General features: G+C 31.4%; 1 protein-coding gene across 2 annotated transcripts in view; it reads left to right on the top strand.

The window, feature by feature from the left end:
* LOC139517094 (protein dispatched homolog 1-like) overlaps nucleotides 1–25,054 on the top strand; it is a 73,776-nt gene extending 48,722 nt beyond the window's left edge. For both annotated transcript variants that reach the window (XM_071307773.1, XM_071307774.1), the window contains exons 5-7: nucleotides 15,567–15,690; nucleotides 17,904–18,120; nucleotides 21,834–25,054. In XM_071307773.1, coding sequence (XP_071163874.1) covers nucleotides 15,567–15,690; nucleotides 17,904–18,120; nucleotides 21,834–24,838 — 3,346 coding nt within the window. In that variant the 3' untranslated portion in view covers nucleotides 24,839–25,054. The remainder of the gene's footprint in view (nucleotides 1–15,566; nucleotides 15,691–17,903; nucleotides 18,121–21,833) is intronic.
* The last annotated feature ends 1,108 nt before the right edge of the window (nucleotides 25,055–26,162 follow it).

Here is a 26,162-nt window from a genome sequence, read left to right as displayed (position 1 = left end):
TGTAAAATAGCACGGTGACCCAACTTTTTTTATTATTTTTAAAAAAAAAGCATAGTAAAATCTTTATTTAAGCAAATAATAAGAAAAATCTGTCTCAACACATGCTTTCTTCTCTCTTATAAATAGCGTTAGAGTTTACTTTTTAAGCAAATGTTATAATTCTTTATTTTTGGACCAAAACGGGCCTAGTCTGTTCGATTACTAAATCTCAATTGGCACTGAGACTCTGTTAAAATAAGTATGTTTAATATTCTTGTTTAATCTTCCACTGTTGATATACAAATATAGCAATGGATAGATGCAAGGCAGTTATATTAGTTAGGAAAGAGCATTTGATCTTTTGTGATGGGGAAGATGGAAGTTTAACGAAATGAATGTGATAGTGTCTTGATCTGAAGATAAATAATATTGCCCAAAACATGCTAAAAACAATTTTTTGTACATTTAGATGCACATTTGAAACTATTTAAAATACAAAAACAGTGTGTATGCAAAAAAAAAAATCGACGAAAAATATGAAATAATCAAGCCTTATAAGTTAAAACGATTGAAAATGAATATATTGTATATATATGCATACATGTAACTTCTTTGCTTGAAAGGCCAACTCCAACCAAAATAATCAGGTCGATCTCTTAGCAGTTATATTCCTTTTCTCTTCTTCTTATAGATATAAATAATTTGTCTTTGAATAACATTTGGTTGTCTTCTGGAGAGTTGTCTCATCAGACGACATCTTTTAAATTTGTATATCATTGGACAAAAGTGAGTTCCCAGTAAAAAAAATCCTATTATTTCAACTAAAATCGATATTTTTCGAAAAATTATTACGAAGTAACCGTATGTGCGATTGTCATAATATAGATACCAAAAGATGTAGAAATGTCTGAAGGTTTATTGTTTATTTGATTATAATATTACTGATGCTCATTTTAATTATCTGACGAGATGAACACAAAGAAAAATATTTCTTGAAAAGTTTGCTATTATTCTAATCAAATTAAAATCGTAAAAATTTGCATTTGTGTTTTAATTTACTCATCAGATGATGAAAACGAAACTCAAGAAAATTATAACCAAATAAACAATAAAACTTCAAGCATTTCTTCATCTTTTTGTATCTTTTTTTTTTATAAAAATCGTTCATACGGTTACTTGGTAATATTTTTTTGAAAAATATTGATTTCAGTTGAAATGATGGGACTTTTTTTGAGTCAGAACTCACTTTTGTCCCATGACTGTATGTGTAATCAGTCTCATGAAATTAAATTTGCTATATTATTTACTTTTCCGGATTAGAAATGTGTTTTTAATATTATTTTTTTCTAATTTTTGTCCAAATGAAATCTAAAATAAATTGTTGCTGTTCAGTTTTTCTAAATAATTAATTGGTTGCTATGCATTTTTTTCAATATAAAGCGATGGTTGCTAGGCATTTTCCTAATTTAAATATGTGGTTGCTAGGTAGTTTTACACTTTAAATGAATGATTGCTTACATCTTATGTGATGACACCCTCTAGACCTTTGAAGTTAGGTCTATGTAATAGTTTATGTAGTCCTGAATGTAATCATGTATGGTTGCTAGGTACACTTTTGATCAAATAAGGGTGGTTGCTAAGCTCTTTTGAAATGACCTTGACTTTTTTATTTTTCATATATTGATCAGAAGTGGCTTAAAACATCCTGATAATTTTCTCCATGTTTAGTAGCCTCTTTCTATTATATTTCCTTTCAAAATTCAATTAATATACACAAGGTCAAAGGTCAAGGTCATCAATGACCTTTGACCTTTGGAAAAATTCATGGTTATTTAATTGCTAATAGTTTGCACATCATAGTCATTGAATAATAATTACTTTTTGTGGATTATTTGTAATAAAATGGCTACATTTTAGAGGTAAAAAGGCAAAAATTACATATTTTTGTTTCCATAGCAACCATCCTAGAACCTAATTTCCCAAACATTTTGTTATAATTTTTTTATTACAAACATCGATACTTTTCATTCATAACCACAGATTAAATGGAGGTGGATGCAAAAATGTCTATTTTGTTCATACAAAATGTGTAAAATTTGTCTCCGGAACTATATTGAAAAATGACCCCTGCTTCTGCGGTTGTGACAATATTCAGCCAAAATATTTTTTATATATGACATTGCTTTTTTGTTTGTTAAGTTTCATGTTTCTAAAAAATATTTACAAATATCAATAAATAAAACCTAGTTTTTGATTACGAATGACTGCAAAGTAGTTGTTTTTTCGATACTAAATTCCTCAAAATTTGCGGGAAATCTAATTCACTTGGTTGCCATGGCAACCATGACCTAGCAACACTTGGGTGGGCATTTTTCTTACTTTTTTACATGATCACATGTTTTGGCTAAGTTTCATGAAAATCGGTGACTATGCATGCCGGACCCCCTATATAAAACGGTTGGTGGTTAAGGAGAATTGCTCTTAACCAGTCTATGCTCGCTATCTTGCTCTGTGCTAAGCTGTGAGCAGCAAATGCCAATTGTACTTTAAATTTATCGTGTCCTTTTTATAACAACATCTTGAACATTAAACATGTGTAGGAAATGAAAATGTCTATTTAAATTATCCATGTTACAAATTAAGGAAGTACTATTATTTTAACAGTTTCTGCTTATAGAGCAATAATGAAGAATTATTGTTTTCTGTTTATTTATAAAATTAAGTTATACATATTGGATTATTTTATGTTACAGTCTTAATATTTCCTCAATTTAGATTTGTGTAAAAGAATAGATTGACTTTCAAAACTATCAGAAACCAAAGGTCTGCTGTAATATGCTTTAATTTTATTTTCTTGTTGTAAAATTGCCTCCCACTATTTATGACATGTATTAAAGGTCAAAATTGTGACTCTTAATATAATAGAAAATATCATGACATATTACACAGTTTAACATTTATTTGATTATGGATAATTGTAATTATATGAGTTATTCTGAAAGCTGTGTACAATTATACATGCTAATGATGAACTATGGTATCCCTAGAATGTAAATTGTTAACAACATCACTTTGGAGGTTGTATGTAGAAACAATATAATAAAATACATACAGCATGTAGGAAATTTCAAATTTATAAATTAAAATACATGCGTTTGAAGCAAAAAAGAAAAACTAGGCTAGCCTTGCCAGGTTAAAAACACCATTTCTACATAAGAAAATGCCTGTACAAGTCAGGAATATGACAGTTGTTTTTCATTTATTTGATGTTTTTGAATTTTTGATTATTTCAAACTGATAATGAAACTGATAAACTGACTTTCTTTCCGTTTTCCTTTGTAGTTTGGTATTTACATGTATGTTAAATTACTTTGTAGTTTGGTTATTTACATGTGTTAAACTTTTTGCAAACTTGTAATTTTAACCTGACTATAAAGATAAAACAAAAACTTATTTATATACCTTTTTTCATACACTAATTGCTGTTATCTAGATTTGTATGGTGCAGAAAAGGGTACAAAAGGCACACATATATATTCCAACCATTCTCTTATATGTATGTCACGCTACCCAAAATAATTTATCAGTTTGATATAATATACCATTTAGTATGGACAATTTTCTTTCATTGCCTTCCTTTTTATTTATTATGCAAGCCATTGTTTATATTTATTTTTAGCTCACCTGCCACAAAGAGCCAAGTCGGGGCTTTTTCATGACTTGATGTCCACTGTCTGTCAATGCCTATTACCTTTAACAAAATTCTTCTCCTTTGAAACTAACTGGGCAAAGTTTGGGTCAAGTTTAACCAAACTCGGCCATAATCATTATTGGGTAATCTAGTTTGAAAAATATGTCTGATGACCCTGCATACCAACCAAGATGTCTGTCATGGCTTGAAATAAAATTTAGGGTAAAATGCAAGTTTTGTTCATTCTTATATTGCTATGAATAGAGAAAATCTGACAGGGTATGACATGTTCAGAATGTTAAGCTCAAACTAGAGTCCATATGCGTAAAAACTCTGCCGACTTCTCATATTGAATTTTTCCATATTACAAGTTGCAACATATATTTTAATTTTTGTCTTATCTCAAAAATTATAATGTGAGTTTGCCTGGTACCATTAAGATTAAAAAATAATTAACAAACCTACATAACTCCTAGTTAGACATTTTTGTACATGTAGTATGAGTGTTCCTGAATGTTTGCTATGTTTAAATCAGCTGTTACCTCCAACTATAACTATGCAATTTCATAAGAACAATTTCGATTTAATATACTGCTTGATTAATAGTTAGAGGGGATTGCATGTTACGACTTCAAATGCTATTTGTTCTTGTTTTCATTTATTTTTATGTGTATTTTATAGGCACCTCCAGAAAAAGATTACATTAAAGTTTATAAAAATAGCAACCAGAATGAATCTCCAATCAGGGCAAAATGATTTATTGGTGTATAATTGGAAGTGATTAAAACTACTCTTCAGAGAATTAATAAAGGTTCCATTATTTCATTTAGGGCACAAATGAGTTTTTTATTGACACAGAAAATGCCAAATAGATTACTGTGATTTCACCCCCACAATGGGACATTTATATAAACCATAATTGTTTCAAATATGGAAATAGTAGACATATTTATATAGGTTTCTGGTACTCCATTTTATGTTTATTTAATCAATATTTTCTTATTTCTCATAGATTTTCTGTGTTACATTTCATAACTGAAGGAGTTGTATATTGATTTTGTAAACCTCAAGGTAGTAAATGTTTTTTTCCGCCATTATATTTTTGTGGATTATTCTCTTCCTTGTTGATTATTAAGACCAAAAATTGAATTTGTCAAGACAATTAAATGCTAAACTGAATTTCTTTAATACCCATGGTGATGGCTAATGGCTTCGTCTAACCTATATATTTGTCCTTTTTTATATCTTTGCTGAAGTTGACATCAAAGTAGAGTTTATGTGGTTAGATTTATGACATGGGATATGATCTTAATTGTTATCTCGTCAATAGAAGTCACTGAGTCTGTTAGTCTGTCCATATCAGGTTAAAGTTTGTAGTTATGGTAGTTCGCCATGAAGTGTTGGTCACATTTACTTTAGTACATTTGCTTATGATGATGTGAACTTTTGAAATGTATACCAAATTAGAGTGTTGTGACCTTATGGCTTACTGAGCAGGTTAAGTGTTTTACCTTAGTTTACTATTAAGTACTGGTCAAATCAACTTGAAACTTATTACACATGCTCATTATGACATGTAATTAAAATAATATATAATATATACAAAATTACAGTTTTGAGAAAAATTTACTGAACACAAAAATGTGATACTAGTATTATGAGCAGGTCATGGCTATTGACACATATTCTTCAGGTTTTTTTTGCTTCCAAACATTATAATTTCTATTGATAGATTACTAGGTTTAAATTTTCATGCAGAAAATAAATGTTGGTATAAAATTGTAGTCCCTTAAAGCATACATGACTGTACAGAATGGTTGCTAACTGGAGCAAAAGACTTGCATGTTGTGCTACATATTGTTTTTGGGAACTGTAACTTCTACTTGGGCCATGCTTTCAAATTCTGTTGTTGAGTTAACAAAATGCAAAGGTTTTTTTTTTTGCAAAATGGACTACATTATAATTTAGAATATCAGAAAGCACAAAGAATTGAGAAGGCAAAAAATACCCTGAGGTAAAGAAAGACAAACAACATAACAAAAAGGAAATAGATGAAAAGAAAAACAATTTTCTAGACAAACCCTATGAAAAGTATTTATGCTCAAATAAAGGTGAAGGATGGTGTAGTTTTCTGCTTTGTTGGAAATTTGACTTCTCCTTCATATGTCTAGTCCTCCAAGTGATATTTCCAAAATTTTAAACAATATATATAGAAATACATTGACCTTTATATCATTATGCTACTTATCATAACACCAACAATATCAGTAAAGTGGTTTACTGTACTGTTAATTAGCTGACAACTCAATGTCATTCTGTGGTTAACCACAAATAATGCAATATATAGCCTTAATCTCTTTGGCAACATAATTCTCAAGGTTTTCTTCAATAACACCAATTTCATATCTGGTATAACTAGTAAACAATAACTAGCTGTTTAGACATTATAAAAGTTTAAACATTTATATGAACAAAGGCAATGATAAATGTTATATAAATGACACATATCTGAGAAAGTGATAGAGCAGATTGTTATCCTTAGAAAAAATTAAATGCAGACTCTGTGGTTTTAATTGGGTGGTTTTGACTCAAATAGAGTACTAAAAACAGATTAAATTTAGGTAGTATGAACAAATTTAATGGTGGGGAGAACCTGTATCAAAATTTTAAAGATTGTTGCCCAATAAACCATGTGGTAGAGCAGAATGTCACCCTTGTATAAACCAATGAAAGCACTGCATTTTGTAGTGAATAATAATTACTAGTAATTTTATTGTCAAGCAGTATATATGACAATGAAGATTAAACATAGTAAGTTAAAATGATTCAAACAGTATCAGTATGTATGAAATAGGAAAACAAGAACAATATTTTTCATCTTAAAATTTCAGAAGACACTGAAGCAACTAATGGAACTCATTCCTGAATGTTTGTTGGAAATTGATTTGATTTATATTATACTGAGGATTCATTTATTTTCGTGGGTACCAATTTTTGTGGAGTGCAAAACTAGCATTTTCGTGGATATTTAATTTCACGGTTTTGCCAATGTCTGCTAATAACCATATAGAAAATTTGAAATTCATTGAACATTTAAATTTGTTGTTTATCTATACCCACGAAACCCAAAAACAATTGGTATCCAACCAATAATAATGAATCTACAGTATATGAGAAATTATTCATTAATGATATTCTAACATTTTCCAGTAGCCGTGGTTGATTTTAATGGAAAATCCAAATTTACTAAATAGACCTCCAAATTCTTCAATCATCCTGATGAAAAACAAATGCTAAAAGTATATTAAAATTGTGTTTGTCATCCACTAATGATTCTTACTTTTTACCAACAACATAAACTTGTTGTCTTACACTGTGTGCAGTAACACCTTGCCGAAATTTTATCAGAATTTGGTCAGATTGAATTGATATTATGTATTTAGTAGGAAGTAAGCAATATTTTTTTGATCTCTTCAAACAAAAGTAATAAAGGGCTGCGCTTTAGCGTATGATACGCCTGTTGCTCTTTTAACTTGTCTTTTATGCTTTAAATGAATTTATATGATCAACTAGAAATATATATATACAAATCAAAAGGGATGTTACATTAATATATTCACCAAAGTTTCATAAAATCCCCCTTTTTTAAGTATAAAAATTCATTACTTAAGAAAACGTAAAATCTAAAATTTATAAAAATGGAAAAGGAGCTTATGTCAATAGATATAAACAATTTATCAAAGTTGCATAAAATTTTGTGAAAGTGTTAGTTATTGTCCCAAAATTGGAAAATCCCCCCTTTTTTAAGCATAAAAATTCATAACACGGAAATGTAAAATCTGAAATTTATAAAAATTGAAAGGGAGCTTACATCAATAGATATAAACAATTCACCAAAGTTTCATGGACATTGGTGAAAGCCTTTTTGAGTTATTGTCCGAAGTGTTGATAATCCCCCTTTTTTTTATGAATAAAGCCCCATAAATCCAAAACTTAAAATCTGAAATTTATAAAAATTGAAAGGGAGCTTACATCAATAGATATAAACAATTCACCAAAGTTTCATGGACATTGGTGAAAGCCTTTTTGAGTTATTGTCCGAAGTGTTGAAAATCCCCCTTTTTTTTATGAATAAAGCCCCATAAATCCAAAACTTAAAATCTGAAATTTATAAAAATTGAAAGGGAGCTTACATCAATAGATATAAACAATTCACCAAAGTTTCATGGACATTGGTGAAAGCCTTTTTGAGTTATTGTCCGAAGTGTTGAAAATCCCCCTTTTTTTATGAATAAAGCCCCATAAATCCAAAACTTAAAATCTGAAATTTATAAAAAATTGAAAGGGAGCTTACATTAATAGATATAAACAATTCACCAAAGTTTCATGGACATTGGTGAAAGCCTTTTTGAGTTATTGTCCGAAGTGTTAAAAATCCCCCCTTTTTTATGAATAAAGCCCCATAAATCCAAAACTTAAAATCTGAAATTAAAAAAAAACGAAAGGGAGCTTACGTCAATAAATATTAACAATTCACTTAAGTTTCATGGAAATTGGTGAAAGCGTTTTTGAGTTATTGTCCGAAGTGTGGACGACGGCGGACGGACAGACGGACAGATGGACGGACGGACAACGGTATACCATAATACGTCCCGTCTAAAAGACGACGGGCGTATAAAAATGATTCCTCTAGTTTTGTATGGCAGCTCCTTGTGATTTATTGTATCTCAAACAATAAGTGCATTGACATTTTTTTCCTAATGAGATCAATGTGACATTTTTCTGTTCATATGTCATATTGACATAAAAATGGACATCATTATATCTCCTAATCCTTTGCTCCAGAAATTGATTTGACATAATTGTAATTAAAGTAACATTTCTTAGGCATCTTTTGCACTATTATCACCATACTGATAAGGTTTGAATCACATTGTACATTGACTTGAAATCCTAGAACTTTAGTTAAAGAGGCCAGTTTTATTGGATATGATAAGTATAGTCCAATATTAAACAAAGTCCTTTGAAGGCAGGAATTAATAATCCATTAAAATTTGAAAGAACACACACATTTCATTTTGGAATTTCCATTTTTGTGTAGAAAAATTAACACATAAATAAAAAAGGAACTTGTCTGTTAAACAAAATTAAATGAAATTAATAAATCTGCACAGTTATGTATATGCTTTAAGACTGGGAGTTAATAATTTTTGAGATATTATTGTTGTGTTGAAAAATATAAGGTATAAGTAGCATTCAGTAATCCAATATTCAAGAAGTTGAGGACAGAATTTTAAAACTATGAAAAACAGAAGAATTTATGTATAAATTAAGAAATAATTCATGGAAGCCATATATTGTTGGAAATTTACACATGGCCTGGGCCGTGATATTCGTTAATTTTATCCCTCGCTAATGCTCAGGATAAAATTTGAATATTTTAGTAAAAAAGATCAGCCACACACACACACCAAACCAACCCTCGCTTCAGTATTTTGATGACCGAATTTGTCCTATTAGAATTGAAATATTATTCATGGAAGCCATAGATTGTTGGAAATTTACACATGGCCTAAATGAATAATATTTCGATTCTAATAGGACAAATTCAGTCATCAAAATACTGAAGCGTTGGTTTGGTGTGTGTGTGTGGCTGATCTTTTTTACTCCCTGTTAGATAAAGCTCAAATATCTTAATAAATCCGTAGCTTGCATGGGTTATTTCGTGAATAACCGCTGGAAAAAAAACTGTTTAATTCTTTCAAATTCTCAAACCCAACATTTGCCATTTTTAATATACATGAATTTCTTGTAAGCTTCCGTCAAATCCAAAGTTGACATTTCGTAACTAAGGAGCCGCCATGTTGGCTTGCTGAAATTAGTAGATATGCAAATAATGCAATAGAATAGAAAACAAAACAAAACTTACCTCAAAAATCAGTTTTAATACAATATCATACGAATTTCGATGGTTCACGTAACAGAAAACTTTCAACTTGAGCGGTTTCATTTGTATGATGTCATGTTTTGAAATGACTTGAATGCGCAAAAAAAATTGATAGACTTTCACGGAAATTTATTTTATTTTTATTTTGTTGATTATCGAGCTCTTATGCATTATTTCTTTTTATTTAATGCATCCGAATAAGAATAACAGTTATTTTGTCTTTTTTAATTGCACTTTTTAAAACAATAAAATCGGCAAAGGGTTTGCAAATAGGTTCCAATACATGTAGATTTACGTTGGAAGTATATTGTTACAGCCATTTTTGTCGAGCCTGCAACTTTTGTTGCAGAAAGCTCGACATAGGGATAGTGATCCGGCGGCGGCGGCGGCGGCGGCGGCGGCGGTGTTAGCTAACTTCTTAAAAGCTTTATATTTTAGAAGGTGGAAGACCTGGATGCTTCATACTTTGTATATAGATGCCTCATGTTACAAAGTTTCCGTCAGTCACATGTCCAATGTCCTTGATCTCATTTTCATGGTTCAGTGACCACTTGAAAAAAAAGTTCAGATTTTTTGTAATGTTGAATTCTCTCTTATTATAAGTAATAGGATAACTATATTGGATATGTGCGTACCTTGAAAGGTCCTCATGTCTGTCAGACAGTTTTCACTTGACCTCGACCTCATTTCATGGATCAGTGAACAAGGTTAAGTTTTGGTGGTCAAGTCCATATCTCAGATACTACAAGCAATAGGGCTAGTATATTCGGTGTATGGAAGGACTGTAAGGTGTACATGTCCAACTGGCAGGTGGCATCTGACCTCGACCTCATTTTCATGGTTCAGTGGTTATAGTTAAATTTTTGTGTTTTGGTCTGTTTTTCTCATACTATATGCAATAGGTCTACTATATTTGTTGTATGGAATGATTGTAAGGTGTACCTATCTAGCGGGCAGATGTCATGTGACCTTGACCTCATTTTCATGGTTCAGTGGTCAAAGTTAAGTTTTTGAGTTTTGGTCTTTTTATCTAATACTATATGCCATAGGTCATCTATATTTGGTGTATGGAAATATTTTATGATCTTTATGTCAGTCGTGCAGGTTTTATTTGACCGTGACCTCATTTTCACGGTTCATTGCACAGTGTTAAGTTTCTGTGTTTTGGTCTATTTTTCTTAAACTATAAGTAATAGGTCAACTATATATGTTGTATAGAAGCATTGTTAGCTGTACATGTCTGCCTGGCATGGTTCATCTGACCTTGACCTCATTTTCAAGGTTCATTGGTTTTTGTTTAGTTATCTTGGTTAATGTTAAGTTTATGTGACAGTTGTATTAAAGCTTAGCTTTATACTTAGGACTATCAACATAATATCAATGATTAGTATAGAAGGCGAGACATTTCAGCGTGTGCACTCTTGTTATGTATATCTCTAAGTCTGCGCTAAGTATAGATATATCTAGAATTTTATCACAGTGTTGTTTACAAAGCGAAAGAAGCAGGTCGTATTAGAATATATATTTTATAACAATTTTACAAATTTTGATGACATCCATGGAACTTTCAAAGAGATAACTTTAAAGATATCATTACATGATTAGGAATTCTTGGTTTAGTAACATCCTTGTAAGGGGCAACCCTCTAAACAATCATTAAATGAAATACTAGCCCTATAGTATCAATTTGAGTATGTACAAAAGTAATGGCAATTTTGTACAGAAATTATTAGAATAAGTTATGCACAGAAAATTGAAATTGTTTATTCCACATATAGCAAAAAAGTAAGGAAATATTAAACACTTATAATTGTAATAAGAAGATAAACACAAAAAAGTATATTAACTTTAAAGCAGTATATATTCATTATATTTTTAAAATTTTTTTGTACTAATGATTAATGATTATAAATAACTAAGTCGAAAAGAGGTTGAAGTTTAATTTTTGAAAACTCTTCTTTTGTTGGGTAATTAAAAGACATCAAAGAGGCTTACACCCATTAAAATCTTATCATGCTTCGACATGCTTTATTTAAATTGTAGATAGCTGGAAAATAATGAGTAAAGAAGAAAGAAATTAACAAGTGATTATTCCTGCTTGTGAATGCATCAGCTGAAATAGACATTTGGTTTATATTTAGAAGCAAGTTACAATTTCCCACTGATAGCATAACAGTCAGCTGTCAATCACTGATCTCAAGTGTTACTAAAAATAGATTTAATGAAAACCAGTCATGCACTGTAAAGTGATTACTAAGAATAGAAAGAATTGAAACAATGTGCTTTCCATCAGCCAGGTCAAAGTGGAGCATGGCAAGGTATTTAACCATGTTTCTTTGAAGAAAAAAAAATCATAAATAAACTTTTGAACAGATAAGCACTAATTGACCATGTATCTTAGAAAGTAAAAATAGCCTGCTAGGCTGACTCATAGGTTGTAAATTAAGTTTTTATTACACACAGACACTTTGTAAATATGTTTCTTCTTGAAGTTGTGTGGGATGTTTATTTCAATCCTGTGATTGACAGCACAAACAGTTTTTGAAAAATATTTCTGGAGTGTTGTATGGCTATTTTCAATTAAACTTCACAAAAAATAAAATGCTGAATCAGCATATTAAGAAATTTCTGATTTGACTGTACCTGAAGCAGTATTTTAAACCATGATAGCTTTATTTGACATCACTAGATATGCTTAATTAGTAAAATCCTATTATGAAAATAAAAGCTCTATGCACTGAGAGAAAATAGGATATGACGTACTGTGATGTATATACCGGTATACAGCCCAGGTGTGAGGGAGAGGAACAAACATCTGACATTTAAAAAACCAAAATTCATTAGAATCATTGCTCAATTCTTTGTATTCCCCTTAGAATTTCCTTGCTATGAGCTTGTTACAATGCAAAAAGGAAAGCTTTTTACAAAGTAGTTATAAAATTGTTGTAATTATAGATTTATTTGTTTTTTGAGATGTAAATGTGTTTATCTTTATGTAAACAATCAATACAGCTAATACAGATTTATGCATATAAATATTGCATATGAAAGTTTGTTCATCATTGAAGGAAATCACAATGTCAACCTTTTATCCATACTTATTTAGTGCCATAATGGAGAATAGTTTTTATCAGACCAAATCTGAAAATTGAAATAGGTCAAACAGGGAAAACTTGAGGGAAGGGTCAGTCATCGTGTTGGTGTATGGTCAGATTGGGTAAAATCTTTTTATAGCTGACTTATGTATACAAATCTGGTATAAGGATTCACCTGTTACCTTGGCAACATATAAGTAAATATATTTAAGAAATGATAACTCGAATAATTCAAGCCCTTTCTGTGTCCGATTTTCTCCCACATGAGGGCTTGAACTCCTTATGATCATTGGCCGCGTCGCCTGCTCTCTGTGAGAGAGAGCCAATCGGCGGTGATCAGGATAATGAGTCTGCGCAACTGTCTTGTAATTGTCTTACCAAACACGTGTGTTCAATTAACACAAATCCGATAATAATTAATTAACATCAATTAACATCAGTTTACATCATTTAACATCAATTAACATCCGGAACTCCTCCTTCTTAAGCTGCCAACTTAGTAAAAATTCCCATATTGCATAGCGGTGTGAATTTTCCGGTTGACGGTCTTTATCGAGGAAGACGTTCAGGCGTTAATGTAGCCTTCGTAGATCAGCGGAATATAACGACTGAATTATTCGGGTTAAAGAAATGACTGTAATATTTTTTTGTCTATGAAGAAATAACATAAAAAAAGTTGTGCACACTGAATAACGCGCGTAGTGGCTGATTTGAAGTGTGCACCACATTTTTTATGTTATTTTGAATAGGCAGACAAAATATTACAGTCATTTTTTATAACTTAATTCTTAATTCCATTTTAAACCGGAGTAAATCATGAAAAAACGTTGATGACATCACAGTCACATGACAAAATTATGTATATGGGCTGATAAACAAAACAACGTTTGCCAATCAAAAGACACATTACCGGTACATCCAAAATTAAATTACATAGCTGATAAATTTAAAATATAATTGTGGATTATTATGTAATGTTGTAGTTTTAGACATTTCATTGTCCATGAGGAGTAATAGGGGGCAAGAATTTTTACAATGAAAATATCCCTTTAAGTAAATCTAACCTCTAAAGAGGATCAGAATCAAGGACAATGTATACCTGAATATAAAACACTGTATGCTGCCACTTGAAAGCAAGAAAGGAGTAGGTCCGGTAAGGGCCGATTTTGGCCTCAAATTTCAGGTTCATCTAACGAAAGATTTTGGACACTTTTTAAACACTTAAGCGTCTATTTAAATTGATTCGATTTGTTTACTTGAATATTTTTAACTAATTTAGTCATTAAAAACGCTTCGATTAAAGCTTAAATATGAAAAATCTATCAAATATGCCAAAAAACGTAACTTTTCAGATGGTTTTTGTCAAAAATGAAAGTGGCCGAATCCATGTTCATCCTCAACCTTTATATATGTTATGTATTATCATCAAATACAACTTACTTTTCAATATTTTGAATGAACGCGGATGCGGCCACTTTCATTAAAGACCGAAACCGTCCAAAATTTTACTAAAATGCTAAAATTGTGAAGATTTCAGAAATATAGCATGACTTAATGATGCTTAAGTACCCGATATATGTGCATTGTATTGTCCAAAACAGCCCATATTTATGTAGCAGAAGCATTTTAATTTACTTTCCAATAAATAGCTAAAAGATTACATTTTCACAATTTTGTAAAACTGCTATATTTTGGGGCCCAAAAGGGGTCTTACTGAACTTACTCCTTTGAAACCAAAGAAAAAAAAACCACATAGAGTATCTGATAGAATTATTAGAATTGCAGAATATAAAGAAAAAGAAGTTTACTAATTGTATAGACATTTGTCTTTTGGGTAAACATTACTGTCCATATGTTGACCTCATGTCTATCTATATTTTGTTTTGTTGGTTTTCTGTCTGATTGATGTATACCACACATTTTACTTTATCCATAATATTCAAGTAACAAAAAAAATACCTTCTACTGATAACATTGATCTTTTAACCTATCTTCTGAGAATAATGTTATTCCAGCAGACAAAGGACCTTGTGGTCAATTGTAAAAATATTTGAAAAATCTATCTGTGCAGCTTATTACCTCTTGCATATAAACGAGAAGGTACATGTTTTGGTCCCTACATGAAATATGTTTCAAACAATCTTTGATTTCTAAAATCAAATGCTGAACTTTTGTACCATATAATAAAACAGAAAAATCCTGTATTCATGAGTTTAGATTCATCCTAAGAAATGATGTAGACTTACTTAAAGAAACTATTTAGACATTTGCTGGATTTTGTGTTTATTCATTCACTGGCAAAACATAGTTTTGGGTGACACTTGTGCTCTATGTTATTTTTAGCTGAAACACATATAAAATAAGTCTATTCTATGCAAAAACAATAGAAGTTTAGCTCAAGATGTCATTTAAATAGTGTCACATTCAAATTTTGTCATTTAGGCTTGCTAATGTAGCACATTTTTGGAAAGACTTGCATCTGGTTAGTAAAAAGCGCAGTAAATAGTGGTATATTGCAAGTTTTTAATGTCCTTGGATAAACCTCTGAAATGTACCTTCGCCTTGAACTTTGATGTAACCTTCATTTGTGCTACTCTTATGGTTGTCTTAGATTGACATTTATTCGCCAAAGTTTGATATGAACAGATAATCTTGTAGAATTTTTTTTTATATTTTGGTAGAACTCAATTTTTTGAAGCAATTGTTATGAAACCTCAGCACCTCCCAAAGGAAAAACAAGACTTCAATATGATTTGTAGGAATCTACCGCAAATGTATGCTTCTTTAAAATTATTTGATTTATGTTATTCTTTTGTTAATCCTTTTATCCTTATTTATTTTCTTTTCTTTTCAGCTACACAAGAGTGGTAGTTCACTACCCATATATGGTTTTCCTTGTGGTCTTTGTTGTTATAGCTACCTGCTTAGTCTTGTCCTTGACCCTTGTAGAATTCCCTACATTTGGTAACCCTCTGGATGTGAGTATGATTATGTTATATCTCTGATACCCATCATGTAATGGTTAATCTATGCAAATACAACAGCTAGACTAAACAAAATACATATACCATTATGTTGGTGACAATATGATCTGATATCATCAATTATCCATTTACCATACTGTAATCTTGGCGCTATTATTTTTGGAGGAGAAACTATTTGTTTTTCCTTTCTATAGTATATGTTTGTCACAAAAGTTCTCTGACAGAGATCAGCACTACAGTAACATCCAAACCTGGAACAGCACCTGTGGTATGAATACCAATATTAGACAACTATCCACTAGAGACCCAATGACATTGATGTTAGCAATTATAGGTCCCTTATGGCCTTCACAATTGGTAAAATCCATATTGCATTAGAGGCTTTCGAATATTAAGGCTTGAGCATTTCAACTCTAGAAAATTGCTAATACACTAAAAATAAAGCATTTCGTTAAACTTGCATTTATTTTTTCATATCATGAGACATTTGAATTTAATCTTTACCCAAAGGTTGGCGATTATACTACTGTAAATTCAGAAATTATTGTGTGCTTTTCTTATTGCAACTTTGTCATTTTAGACTTAAATGCGATTTTAATTTTTTACGTTTTTGAGAAAAATCCTGTTTAATTCATATAAATTATCTCTAAATGCAAGTTTGAATTATTGCATTTACAACTCTGTCACATTTTTTGCAATGATAAATACCTCACAATAATTTCTGAATTGAAAGTATTTAGAATTGTCTTATTGCAGTGAAATAAAACATGTATTAGATCTTCCGTCTTCAAAAGATGATTTTATCACTTACTAGGTTGGAAAGCAATGAAAAAAGCAATTGTTATTAAATATTTGGTTGAACCTTTTCAATTAGTTTGGTAGGGTTGTTTTCAATTCTTTCTTTATATTTTTTGTGGCATAAATGTTTCCCAATCCTTGTAATAGTAAGTTCAGAGGTCACGTGTGAATTATAAATGTTCTATCCTATCTGTAATTCATTCAACCCTTCATGTCTGTCCATCATCATTTTTTTCTCTGGGCATCTGATTAACAAGGTGATTGTATAGAAAAATAAAATAGCTAATGTGAAAAAACTGTAAATGATGATATGTTCCTCCAAATAAAAAAATAGGGATTGACTGAGATTACGTCAATTGTCCATAATTACATGCATACTCTAAATTCAGAATTCAATGTATACAATTATTAATGCCAATGTTTTACAATCTACAATATTAATACAACATTAATCAATGCTTTAGAATACTATTACTAGCAGAAATTTAAATGCTTTGTTTCAATAACGTGATGCCTATCCTTTAAAATGTATCTTCCATAAAAGAATCACATTAATTTCTAAAGTGACAGTTAGGAAAAGAAGAAAATAGAACAGGATAGTATTTTGTATAGGTTTTAATACATCGCCATGTTGTTATTCTCCTTAACTGATTGTGCACTATTATCCCTTCTACAAGATATTTATATTTAGAGACGGCTACAGGGAAATCTAATTTTAGAAGAATTTTTTTTTGTCAATTTAATCAGAAGAAAATTGGGACAATTACTTGTGGTGAGGTTGTCATTACAATTGGATCTAATTTTCTTCCTGGGTGTTCATCCAGAATCAAGTGCAATCAGGCATTAGGTGACCTTATTCCATTTTTAACTTAAATTGCACTTTATTACCAGACTGAAGTATATTTTGATTAAAAATATCCCATGAATAGATCATTAAAATTTAAACCTAAAAACATGGAAATAAGCAGTAATTCAGACAAAGATAATTAGGAAGTCTAAAAACAGAGACATCCATATATATATACTATTCTTGCACTACTGGTCATTTGATGACAATAAAATTAATTTAGTTTTCTTTTGAACTATTGCAGGCATTTATTATTGCTATTTTTGAAGAAAGGACATAAATTGGAGTCTAGTTATTACGATTTCAAGAATATCTGCATACTGATTTATGTATCAAATTCCATAATGGGAATTCTTATTATTGTGATACTCACCTAATTGTGTTATTCCCATTAATAAAAACCTCGCAATAATTTCTGAATTTACATTATTTACTCAGTTATTTCCGTTATATCTGCATGTTACACACACAGGTTTATTGCCTCTTATATATAATTAGAATAAAATAAATACATAAAAAATATTTATAATCTCTTAATTATACCATTCTTATTATTTTTTAGGGATTTGAACCAAGAGGGACAGAAGTAGGACAGAGACTCAATACATTTGGCAACATTTATGATAACAAAGGAAATAAGCTTTCATTGCTCCCGTCCAACTTCCACTCTCTTCTTAAAGATATTGATGACTCTGATGCAGCTACCAATGAACAGAACCAAACAGATATATTGTCTAAAAGAAGTACCAAAAATAATGATTATTTCTGTGAATATTCTAGTAAGTTTGTTAGGTAAATATGGTCACAGTACCATGCCATATTTAAGTCCCACACTGAATTTCCCTCTTTAGCTTACCTGATAAGAAAAGGTCAAGAGCTTTACTTGTCTTTTTGCAACCATTGTCTGTATATATTTGAAATGAAGAGGTGTGGTATGATTGCCAATGAGAAAACTATTCTCCAAATAGTGTGGATTTAAACAATAAAAAATCACAGAAAGCCTATACTATATAGTGGGTCTCATTGGGGTCTAAGGGGGACACGTGAAAATGGGAAATGATGTCTAGCGGGACACTGGAAATTACAAATGAGAATTTCTTACATACATATTATAAGCCGGATATGGAAATCTGACAAAACAGTAAGCGGGATCCGGGATCAGAACCCCCCAATGAGACCCCCTATATAGTCAGGTGTAAAAGAAACCAACAGTTATGTCTGTTGTTCATTTGAATATTTTGAAACTTTGAAACCACTGGGACACTATAGGGATCTGATCGAAATAGTAACTTGAAATGTGAAGTTAAATTCCCTTGCTGTGGATTCATAATTATTCGTGGTATAGTAATTTATGTCAATTTTGTGGGTATAGGTGAACCATGAACAATGAATTAAAATTAAAATGATGTCTTAATTGAGTTATTGTATTGCCCTCTAATGATAATGTATACAAATTTGTTGTGTTTTTGCCTAGTATCTTGAAAGCTTTAATAGAAAGAAAGAAACTTCTAAATAACAAAAATTAACAGCAAGATATATGATCTACAAATAAGTCAAGCATGGTATAAATTGTCAGTTGACTCCTTATATGGGTTATTGTCTTTGAATGACTTTAAATTTTTAATCTAAATGTTTTTTGGAGTGGATTTAGATCAAACGTGGTCACGATCATGTTTTGTTATTGAAAGATTACTGCCACTGTTGCTTAAGATTTTGATGGTGCATTTTTTTGACAGATGAACAACTCAGCTTTCTCTAAGCCTCTTATTAATTATACTTTCCTGGTTTCATTTTATTTGTCTTCCATCCTAATGTGTTATTACTTTTCAAAGAAAATTTACAGAGGTACATTTCTCACGGTGTAGAATGGTAACTGACTTATCGTGTTTTTTTTCGGCGTTTCCATACTAATCGGGTTTTCAGATGACAACACATGGCGTAAGAGTTATTTCTTTCAACTTGTATTAAAGCAGAATTGATATTTCCAAATAAGCTTGATGTCACGGAATGGGGAAATTATTTATTTTGCTGGCTAGCTAATCATATATTCATGGGAAGCTACGATTAATTTCAAATTGTTTCCACCAACGTGGTACCCGAACTTGAAAATTCCAAGTAAATTTTTGGTTATTATTCATTAACTTTTTATGTTATAAGCACCAGACTTTTTGTACGCAAATGAATATGGAGACTCCTATCTTCTCAGTCAGTCTATGTGTTTACTCCGCCTGGGTTATTCACCTCTTACTTTATACATTAATCATACATCACGCAATGATATATTTTATTAATCCACAAACAAATGTGTGGGATTCTATCAGTATCTCGTCCTCATAGCAGGAATTTATAGTTTCTAGTCCATATAATCATGACATCTGGGAAGGCAATTTTAAATTTTTGCCTTGACGCCCTTCTATAAAAAATATAATAGCCTTTCAAGATGTCATAATTATGGTACGGCCTTCAACAATGAGCATAGTCAGCTATAAAAGGCCCTGAAATGACAATGTAAAACAATTCAAACATAAAAACTAAAGGCCTTATTTATATATAGAAAATGAACAATAATCAAATATGTATCACTTAAACAAGCGACAACCACTGAATTACAGGCTCCTGATTTGGGGCAGGCACATACATACATAATGTAGTGAGGTTAAACATTACAGTTAGCGGGATCCCCCCCCTAACCTGGGACACTGGCAGAACAGTCCAACATAAGAACTAACTATAAAAATCAGTTAAAAAAGGCTTAACTCATCAAGTGGACATGGCCGGGTACTTGTACATCCCAACAACAAAAAGACACTAGGAACAGATCTGGGAGTACTCGCAGTTAACTGACAACTAGTTCAAAGCCACTAACAACTAATAAAACAATCATGCATCTAAGACTAAATGGGTTAATAAGTTAGGTTATCACAGTTATTCACTGGCTCTATCAACAATTGTTTTTCCAAACATAAAGCTTCACTCATACATGCATCATTATGAATACGTCGAAAGAAGACTTGGTATGAATATATATATATTGATATATATAAATCGTGTAACGTAAAAAAGGCTCAAATTGAAATGAATGTTGCTGATTGTTTTTTAACATCTTTGCCCATGGCCTTGCATTTAAACAAGAGATTTTAATATTAACCTGTCAAATGGGGTTTTTAAAATCTTTTTTTTTCATTTCGTAAACAAACAAAAAAATATGAAAAATCATTTTTTACACTCTTAAAACAATAAAAACACAAAAAGTCCTTTGCTCATTAAACCCAACAGTTTGGTGCCAAAAAACACATCATTTTAGGGAAACCTGATTAGAACGCTGCTAAGCAATTTTGAGAAAAGCTTTGATATATGATATTTTTTGTTTTTGAAAGCACACTAGTGGTTCTAATATGTATTTTGCATGAAATAAAGGAGCACAAAAAGTCCACATTCTAATATACTGTGTATTTGAACAGAAACCACACCATTAGTATCTGTGTTTGGCCGGTTGTCCTGTTTAGTGTGGAGCTCTTTGAAAAAGCCAAGAGTGGTACGGAAGCAAAATAAAAAAATTTGCAAACTTAGATCATTGGTGCCTTCCATGATCATATAAACATAAACACTAACAACTTCTTTTCGTCTTTTTGGCTCATTTTGTGTCACACTGTCTGGAAACAAAATGCGATAAGTCTGTTGCCAAACCCGATTAGTGCGGAAACGCAGACAAAAAACCGATATAAAGTCAGTTTCCATTCTACACAGTGTTCCTAGAATTTGCCAAGTAGCTTTGAATTGCAAGGCATTAAAGCTGCAAACAATGTGATCATACAGTTATTAGTCTCATTAGAACATTTATAAATCTGAAAATATGGAGTACATAAAATAATGCTATTACCATTCTGTAAAAAATAAAAAGATAGAATCATACTGCAAGTTTATCTTAATTAGATATAAGAAGATGTGGTATGAGCGCCAATGAGACAAGTCTCCATCCAAGTCACAATTTGTAAAAGAAAAACCATTATAGGTCAAAGTAAGGTCTTCAACACAGAGCCTTGGCTCACACCGAACAGTAAGCTATAAAGGGCCCCAAAAATGACTTGTTTAAAACCATTCAAACAGGAAAACTAACAGTCTAATCTTTAAAAAAAAAAAGAGAAACGAGAAACACTTATGAACCACATCAACAAACGACAACTACTGAACATCTGATTTCCATTAAAACTTTTGCAGTTTTATTGTTGCCTCATTGTAATGATGACCTAAAAAAGTGTTTGATTTGTATTTCCATGTAAACATAGTCCTGATAACATAAATCTGGTATCAATTTGGCAAGAACAGCTAACAATAGTGTGAAAACAAGTATGCTGATAAATAGAGAGTTCTTACTTACCTTCAATGTATCTGAATGGTGGCAATCACAAAAAAAACCCAAAAGAATCTATTGATGAATTGGTTTTGGTCAGAGATCAATATCTTTAATATTTTATTCCTCTTTTTCTTGCAGGTCAGAAATATAGCCAGTTTGCACATATTGCCTTTACTGCAGAGGACAGCTCTAATCTCTTCACTGCTGAAAATATACGACAGATGTGTTACATAGAGGAACAAATTATTCGAACCCATTCCTCGTTTAATGAATTATGCTTGACTACAACCAGTAATGAATGTTGTCCAAGTTGGTCACTAGGAAACTTTATATCTCGTCTATCACAGAAATCAAATTGCTCACAGATTACACAAGAGGATGTAAATAAGGTGTATAAAACTCTTGATAAATGCTCAGCATACTATTTTAATTATACATTGGAACATGACTGTGAAGCTACAAAGAGAAATGGAAGAGTTTATTCCCGTTGTAAAGGCATTCCAAGAAGGTGTATACGTTTTAATGGTGTCTTTAATATTTTACATCATATTACCGACATGAATTTTATACCAGAAAGTGCCAAACCACACACTCAACCATTTTTACGCTATGCTATAACCTTTTTACCAATTTCTTACAGTATTGATACAGTGGAGTTATACCACCACATTGAATCATGGGTAGGATCAAGTAATCAAAATATCAAAATAGCAGGGATAGATTTTGGTATTAAGTACACACTGTTTAGTGAATACCTTTTAAAAGATACAATTTGGATAATTGGTGCTATCTGCGTAATTTTTATACTTGTATGGATCTACACAGCCTCCATCTTTGTTACATTTATGACATTTGTTGTTATTGGATCTTCCTTAGTTATGTCGTATTTTCTCAACCAAATTATTTTTGAAATCAAATTTTTTCCATACATGAATCTTGTTACTGCTGTAATGGTTATAGCTATTGGTGCTGATGATGTTTTTGTATATTGTAAAGTATGGCATTTATCTAAATCTGAGAGAAACAATGGAACTATGGAGAAAATAGTGCATGATACGCTCCATCATGCAACCTTATCAATGTTTGTTACCAGTTTAACTACTTCAGCTGCTTTGTTTTCAAATGGTGCTAGCTCAATCACTGCCATTAAATGTTTTAGCATCTATGCGGGGACAACTATATTATGTAATTTTTTAATCATGATTACATTAATTCCTGCCACTCTTATTATCAATGATAAATGGTGCAATTGTGAGAGCTGGTACAATCCAGAATTTTCATCCAATCAAAAAGTGAGATACTTTTTATGCAAAATACCGTACAAAGTGTATCATTCTATATCGGATTGGTCAAGGATATTTTTTGAAAAGTTGCTGCCTTTTATCATTGTGAAGTTTAGATATATATGGATATTTGTATTAGGTGCTTTAGGCATTGGAGGAGTGGTTGTGATATTCTTCCATCCTAAGCTCAAACTACCATCATCAGATAAATTTCAAGTTTTTTCATCCAATCATTTAATTGAAAAATATGAATTCCAAATAAGAAACAATTTCCGGTTTGAAAAATCTAAAGATATTGAGGAATTTACCTTGTTGCCTTTGACATTTGTATGGGGTGCTTTTGCAACAGACAAAGGAGACTATTTAGATCCAGCTAGTCGTGGAAGTTTAGAATTCGACAAAACATTCAATGCAATTACTCCAAGTGCTCAAACATGGTTGTTGCAATTTTGTAATAAACTGAAGAATACTGATTTTTATCAGCAGACACCAGGATATCAGCTCACAAATTGTTTTTTTGATAAATTTCGTGATTATTTACAAAAGCCTTGTCTGTTTGTAGATGATTTTCCATGTTGTAATAATACATATCCCAAATCAGAAGAAATGTCGTATTGTTTATATAAATACATTCCAATGCTCATGAATACTCCAGGTGTTCAATACAGTCAGATGACTCCAGGCATAAGATACACAGACAATAGTATCAGTCTTCTTATTGTGGAATACATGAGCAATGTACAGTTTTCATTTTCTTACTCAAAGACCAAAGATTTTTATACTAAAGTTAACAGCTGGTTTACTCAGGAACTTCAATCAGCACCACCCGAAATGAAAAATGGCTGGTTCGTTAGCAACCTAGCTATGTTTGATCTCCAAAATAGTCTTTCAGAAGAAACACCCGTTACCATGGGGATTTCTCTTTGTGTTGTCGCTGCTGTGATTTTTATAACTACATTAAATGTTTTCATCAGTATTTTTGCATTGATTAGTGTTGCATGTATTATGTTTGTCACCATTGGAACATTGGTGCTTCTGAACTGGGAACTGAATATATTAGAAGCTGTGATCCTTACTGTAGCACTTGGCATGTCAGTAGATTATACTCTTCATTATGCTGTAGTTTATCGTCTATCTCCAGATATTGATCGTGAGAACAAAATTGTGAGTTGTGTTCATAGTATGGGAAGTGTCATCACTATGGCAGCAATTACCACATTCCTAGCTGGTGCATTAATGATGCCAGCCACAGTTTTAGTCTACAAGAAATTTGGCATTTTTCTGATGCTTGTCATATCTGTAAGCTGGACTTATTCAACAATTTTTTTCCTGTCCTTGTTATGTATATGTGGTCCAATGGGTAATTTCGGCCAATTCAATTGGCCAACTTGTGAAGTCTGTGTTGCAGCGCCAGAGGAACACCAAGATAAAACTCAATATACTATTTCTGAATTATCCTCAACTAGCACATATCCTCACACAACTAGTACAGCTACCACTTCAACAAGTGAGTCAAGAGAACTTGAATCAATATCTGACGATCCTATAGACCCTTTTCCTCTACCTCAACGAAGAAGATCGAGATCAAGAGGTCAGTATCATGAATACATGAAAGCTCGTACAAGGAGTGACAGTCCTGAAGAACTTCGTCCTGGAAGGACTGAAGGTTATCATTCCAGGAGAGGAAGTCGTGTTAGATTCTCTATCGGAAGTATAGAAAAAACAAGTCCCAGTCATGAAATTGATACTGAACCAAAACGATATGGTAAAAGAAGATCAGTGGCGGAAGATTCAGTATTCGAGGTGTCGGAGGAATCACTATCCTCTCCAGTAGAGGGCAGTAAAACAGAAGTTCATTAATTCTATTTACCATCATACATGTCATAAGAAAATTTTAGTTTTCTTTGCTTTAAGTATATTTTTTTCCACCTTGATGGAGGATCTGATGATTTTTTACAATTTTTTTATATTAAAATAATTTATAGGTGTACATTTAAAATTTGTATATTCCAAAGGTTGAAATGGCTTCATTTTCTTATGATGGTACAAATGTCATTTAATATTTGTTAAAAAAAACTTAAAGGGGTCTTTTTATCTCAACATTCAGATTAAGACTAGCTTAGGGGTCATCCATAATTGTCAACCATTTTCCAAAGTGTACAAAACGTACACTTTTTCAGACCCCCCACCCTCCCTCAAAAAGTGTACATCAACCATTTTCTTAATAAAAAGAAGATCCTGTTTAATAAAAAGAAGATCCTGTTTATTATTTTTAAGTTTGATATAGGAATTTGCATTGAAAATAAACTAAAACATATCTGACAGTTTTATTTTGATGACATCTATCTGTGATGATTGTGTTTGGTCAGAATAAAGAGTACAGAGATTATTGTTTCTTCTATCACACAGTGGGAATGGTAACTCCAATGAAACGGGCACCTAGAGCATGCAAAAGATTTATAACAAAAGGGCACATAAATTATGCTAAGAATCAAAGAAAGGGAAATGCATGGTTATAATGCATTGGTAAAGTATGGACTGACAGTTGTTTATGGACTCAGAGCTCAAGACAGCAATCAATAAAAGTGTAATGTTTTAAAACATTTTTAAGTTTTTAAATTTCCCGCCTGTATTTCTATTAAAAAAAAAAGGTCCCTGTAAATTTGCCATTCATGGCACTATTATTGTTTATGTATATATACTGTAACGTGTACATATATTGGATATTTTTTAAGTTAAGGTTGAACTTCATATGGAGGTGCTCCTAATTAAAGGAGGCTTATACTAAGAAAAATGAGTTTACTTCCGGTTTACTGGTTTACTATTTTAGAATTCATTACAAGGGAATTAATAGAAGAACCAGTTTAAAATCTTTTTACAAAATGGCATCTTGTAAAACCCAAAACATTCAAAGAATTAAGTGTTTCCATCGATTTTGTTTATTAAACAGAGTGAAACGATAACGATCTATAATAAAGCAGGTGAAATTGACAATCGGTGATACTGAGAAATGCTTGCAAAATTTTTGCTTAAATAATTTTACTAGTTCACAATTTTGAAAGATTTAGTTTTCATATGATTTGGTCTTTTAATCGTTCAATCCGGAATGAGGAGACTTATGCTATCGAAATAAATATCATCAAGTGAAAATAATAAAGAAGAAATAAGAAGAGAAACACACCCA

This window comes from Mytilus edulis, chromosome 3 (assembly GCF_963676685.1).
Source record: "Mytilus edulis chromosome 3, xbMytEdul2.2, whole genome shotgun sequence".
Lineage (NCBI taxonomy): Eukaryota > Metazoa > Mollusca > Bivalvia > Mytilida > Mytilidae > Mytilus > Mytilus edulis.
The sequence above is the reverse complement of the archived record's forward strand: the minus strand, read 5'-3'. Positions and strand labels throughout refer to the sequence as shown.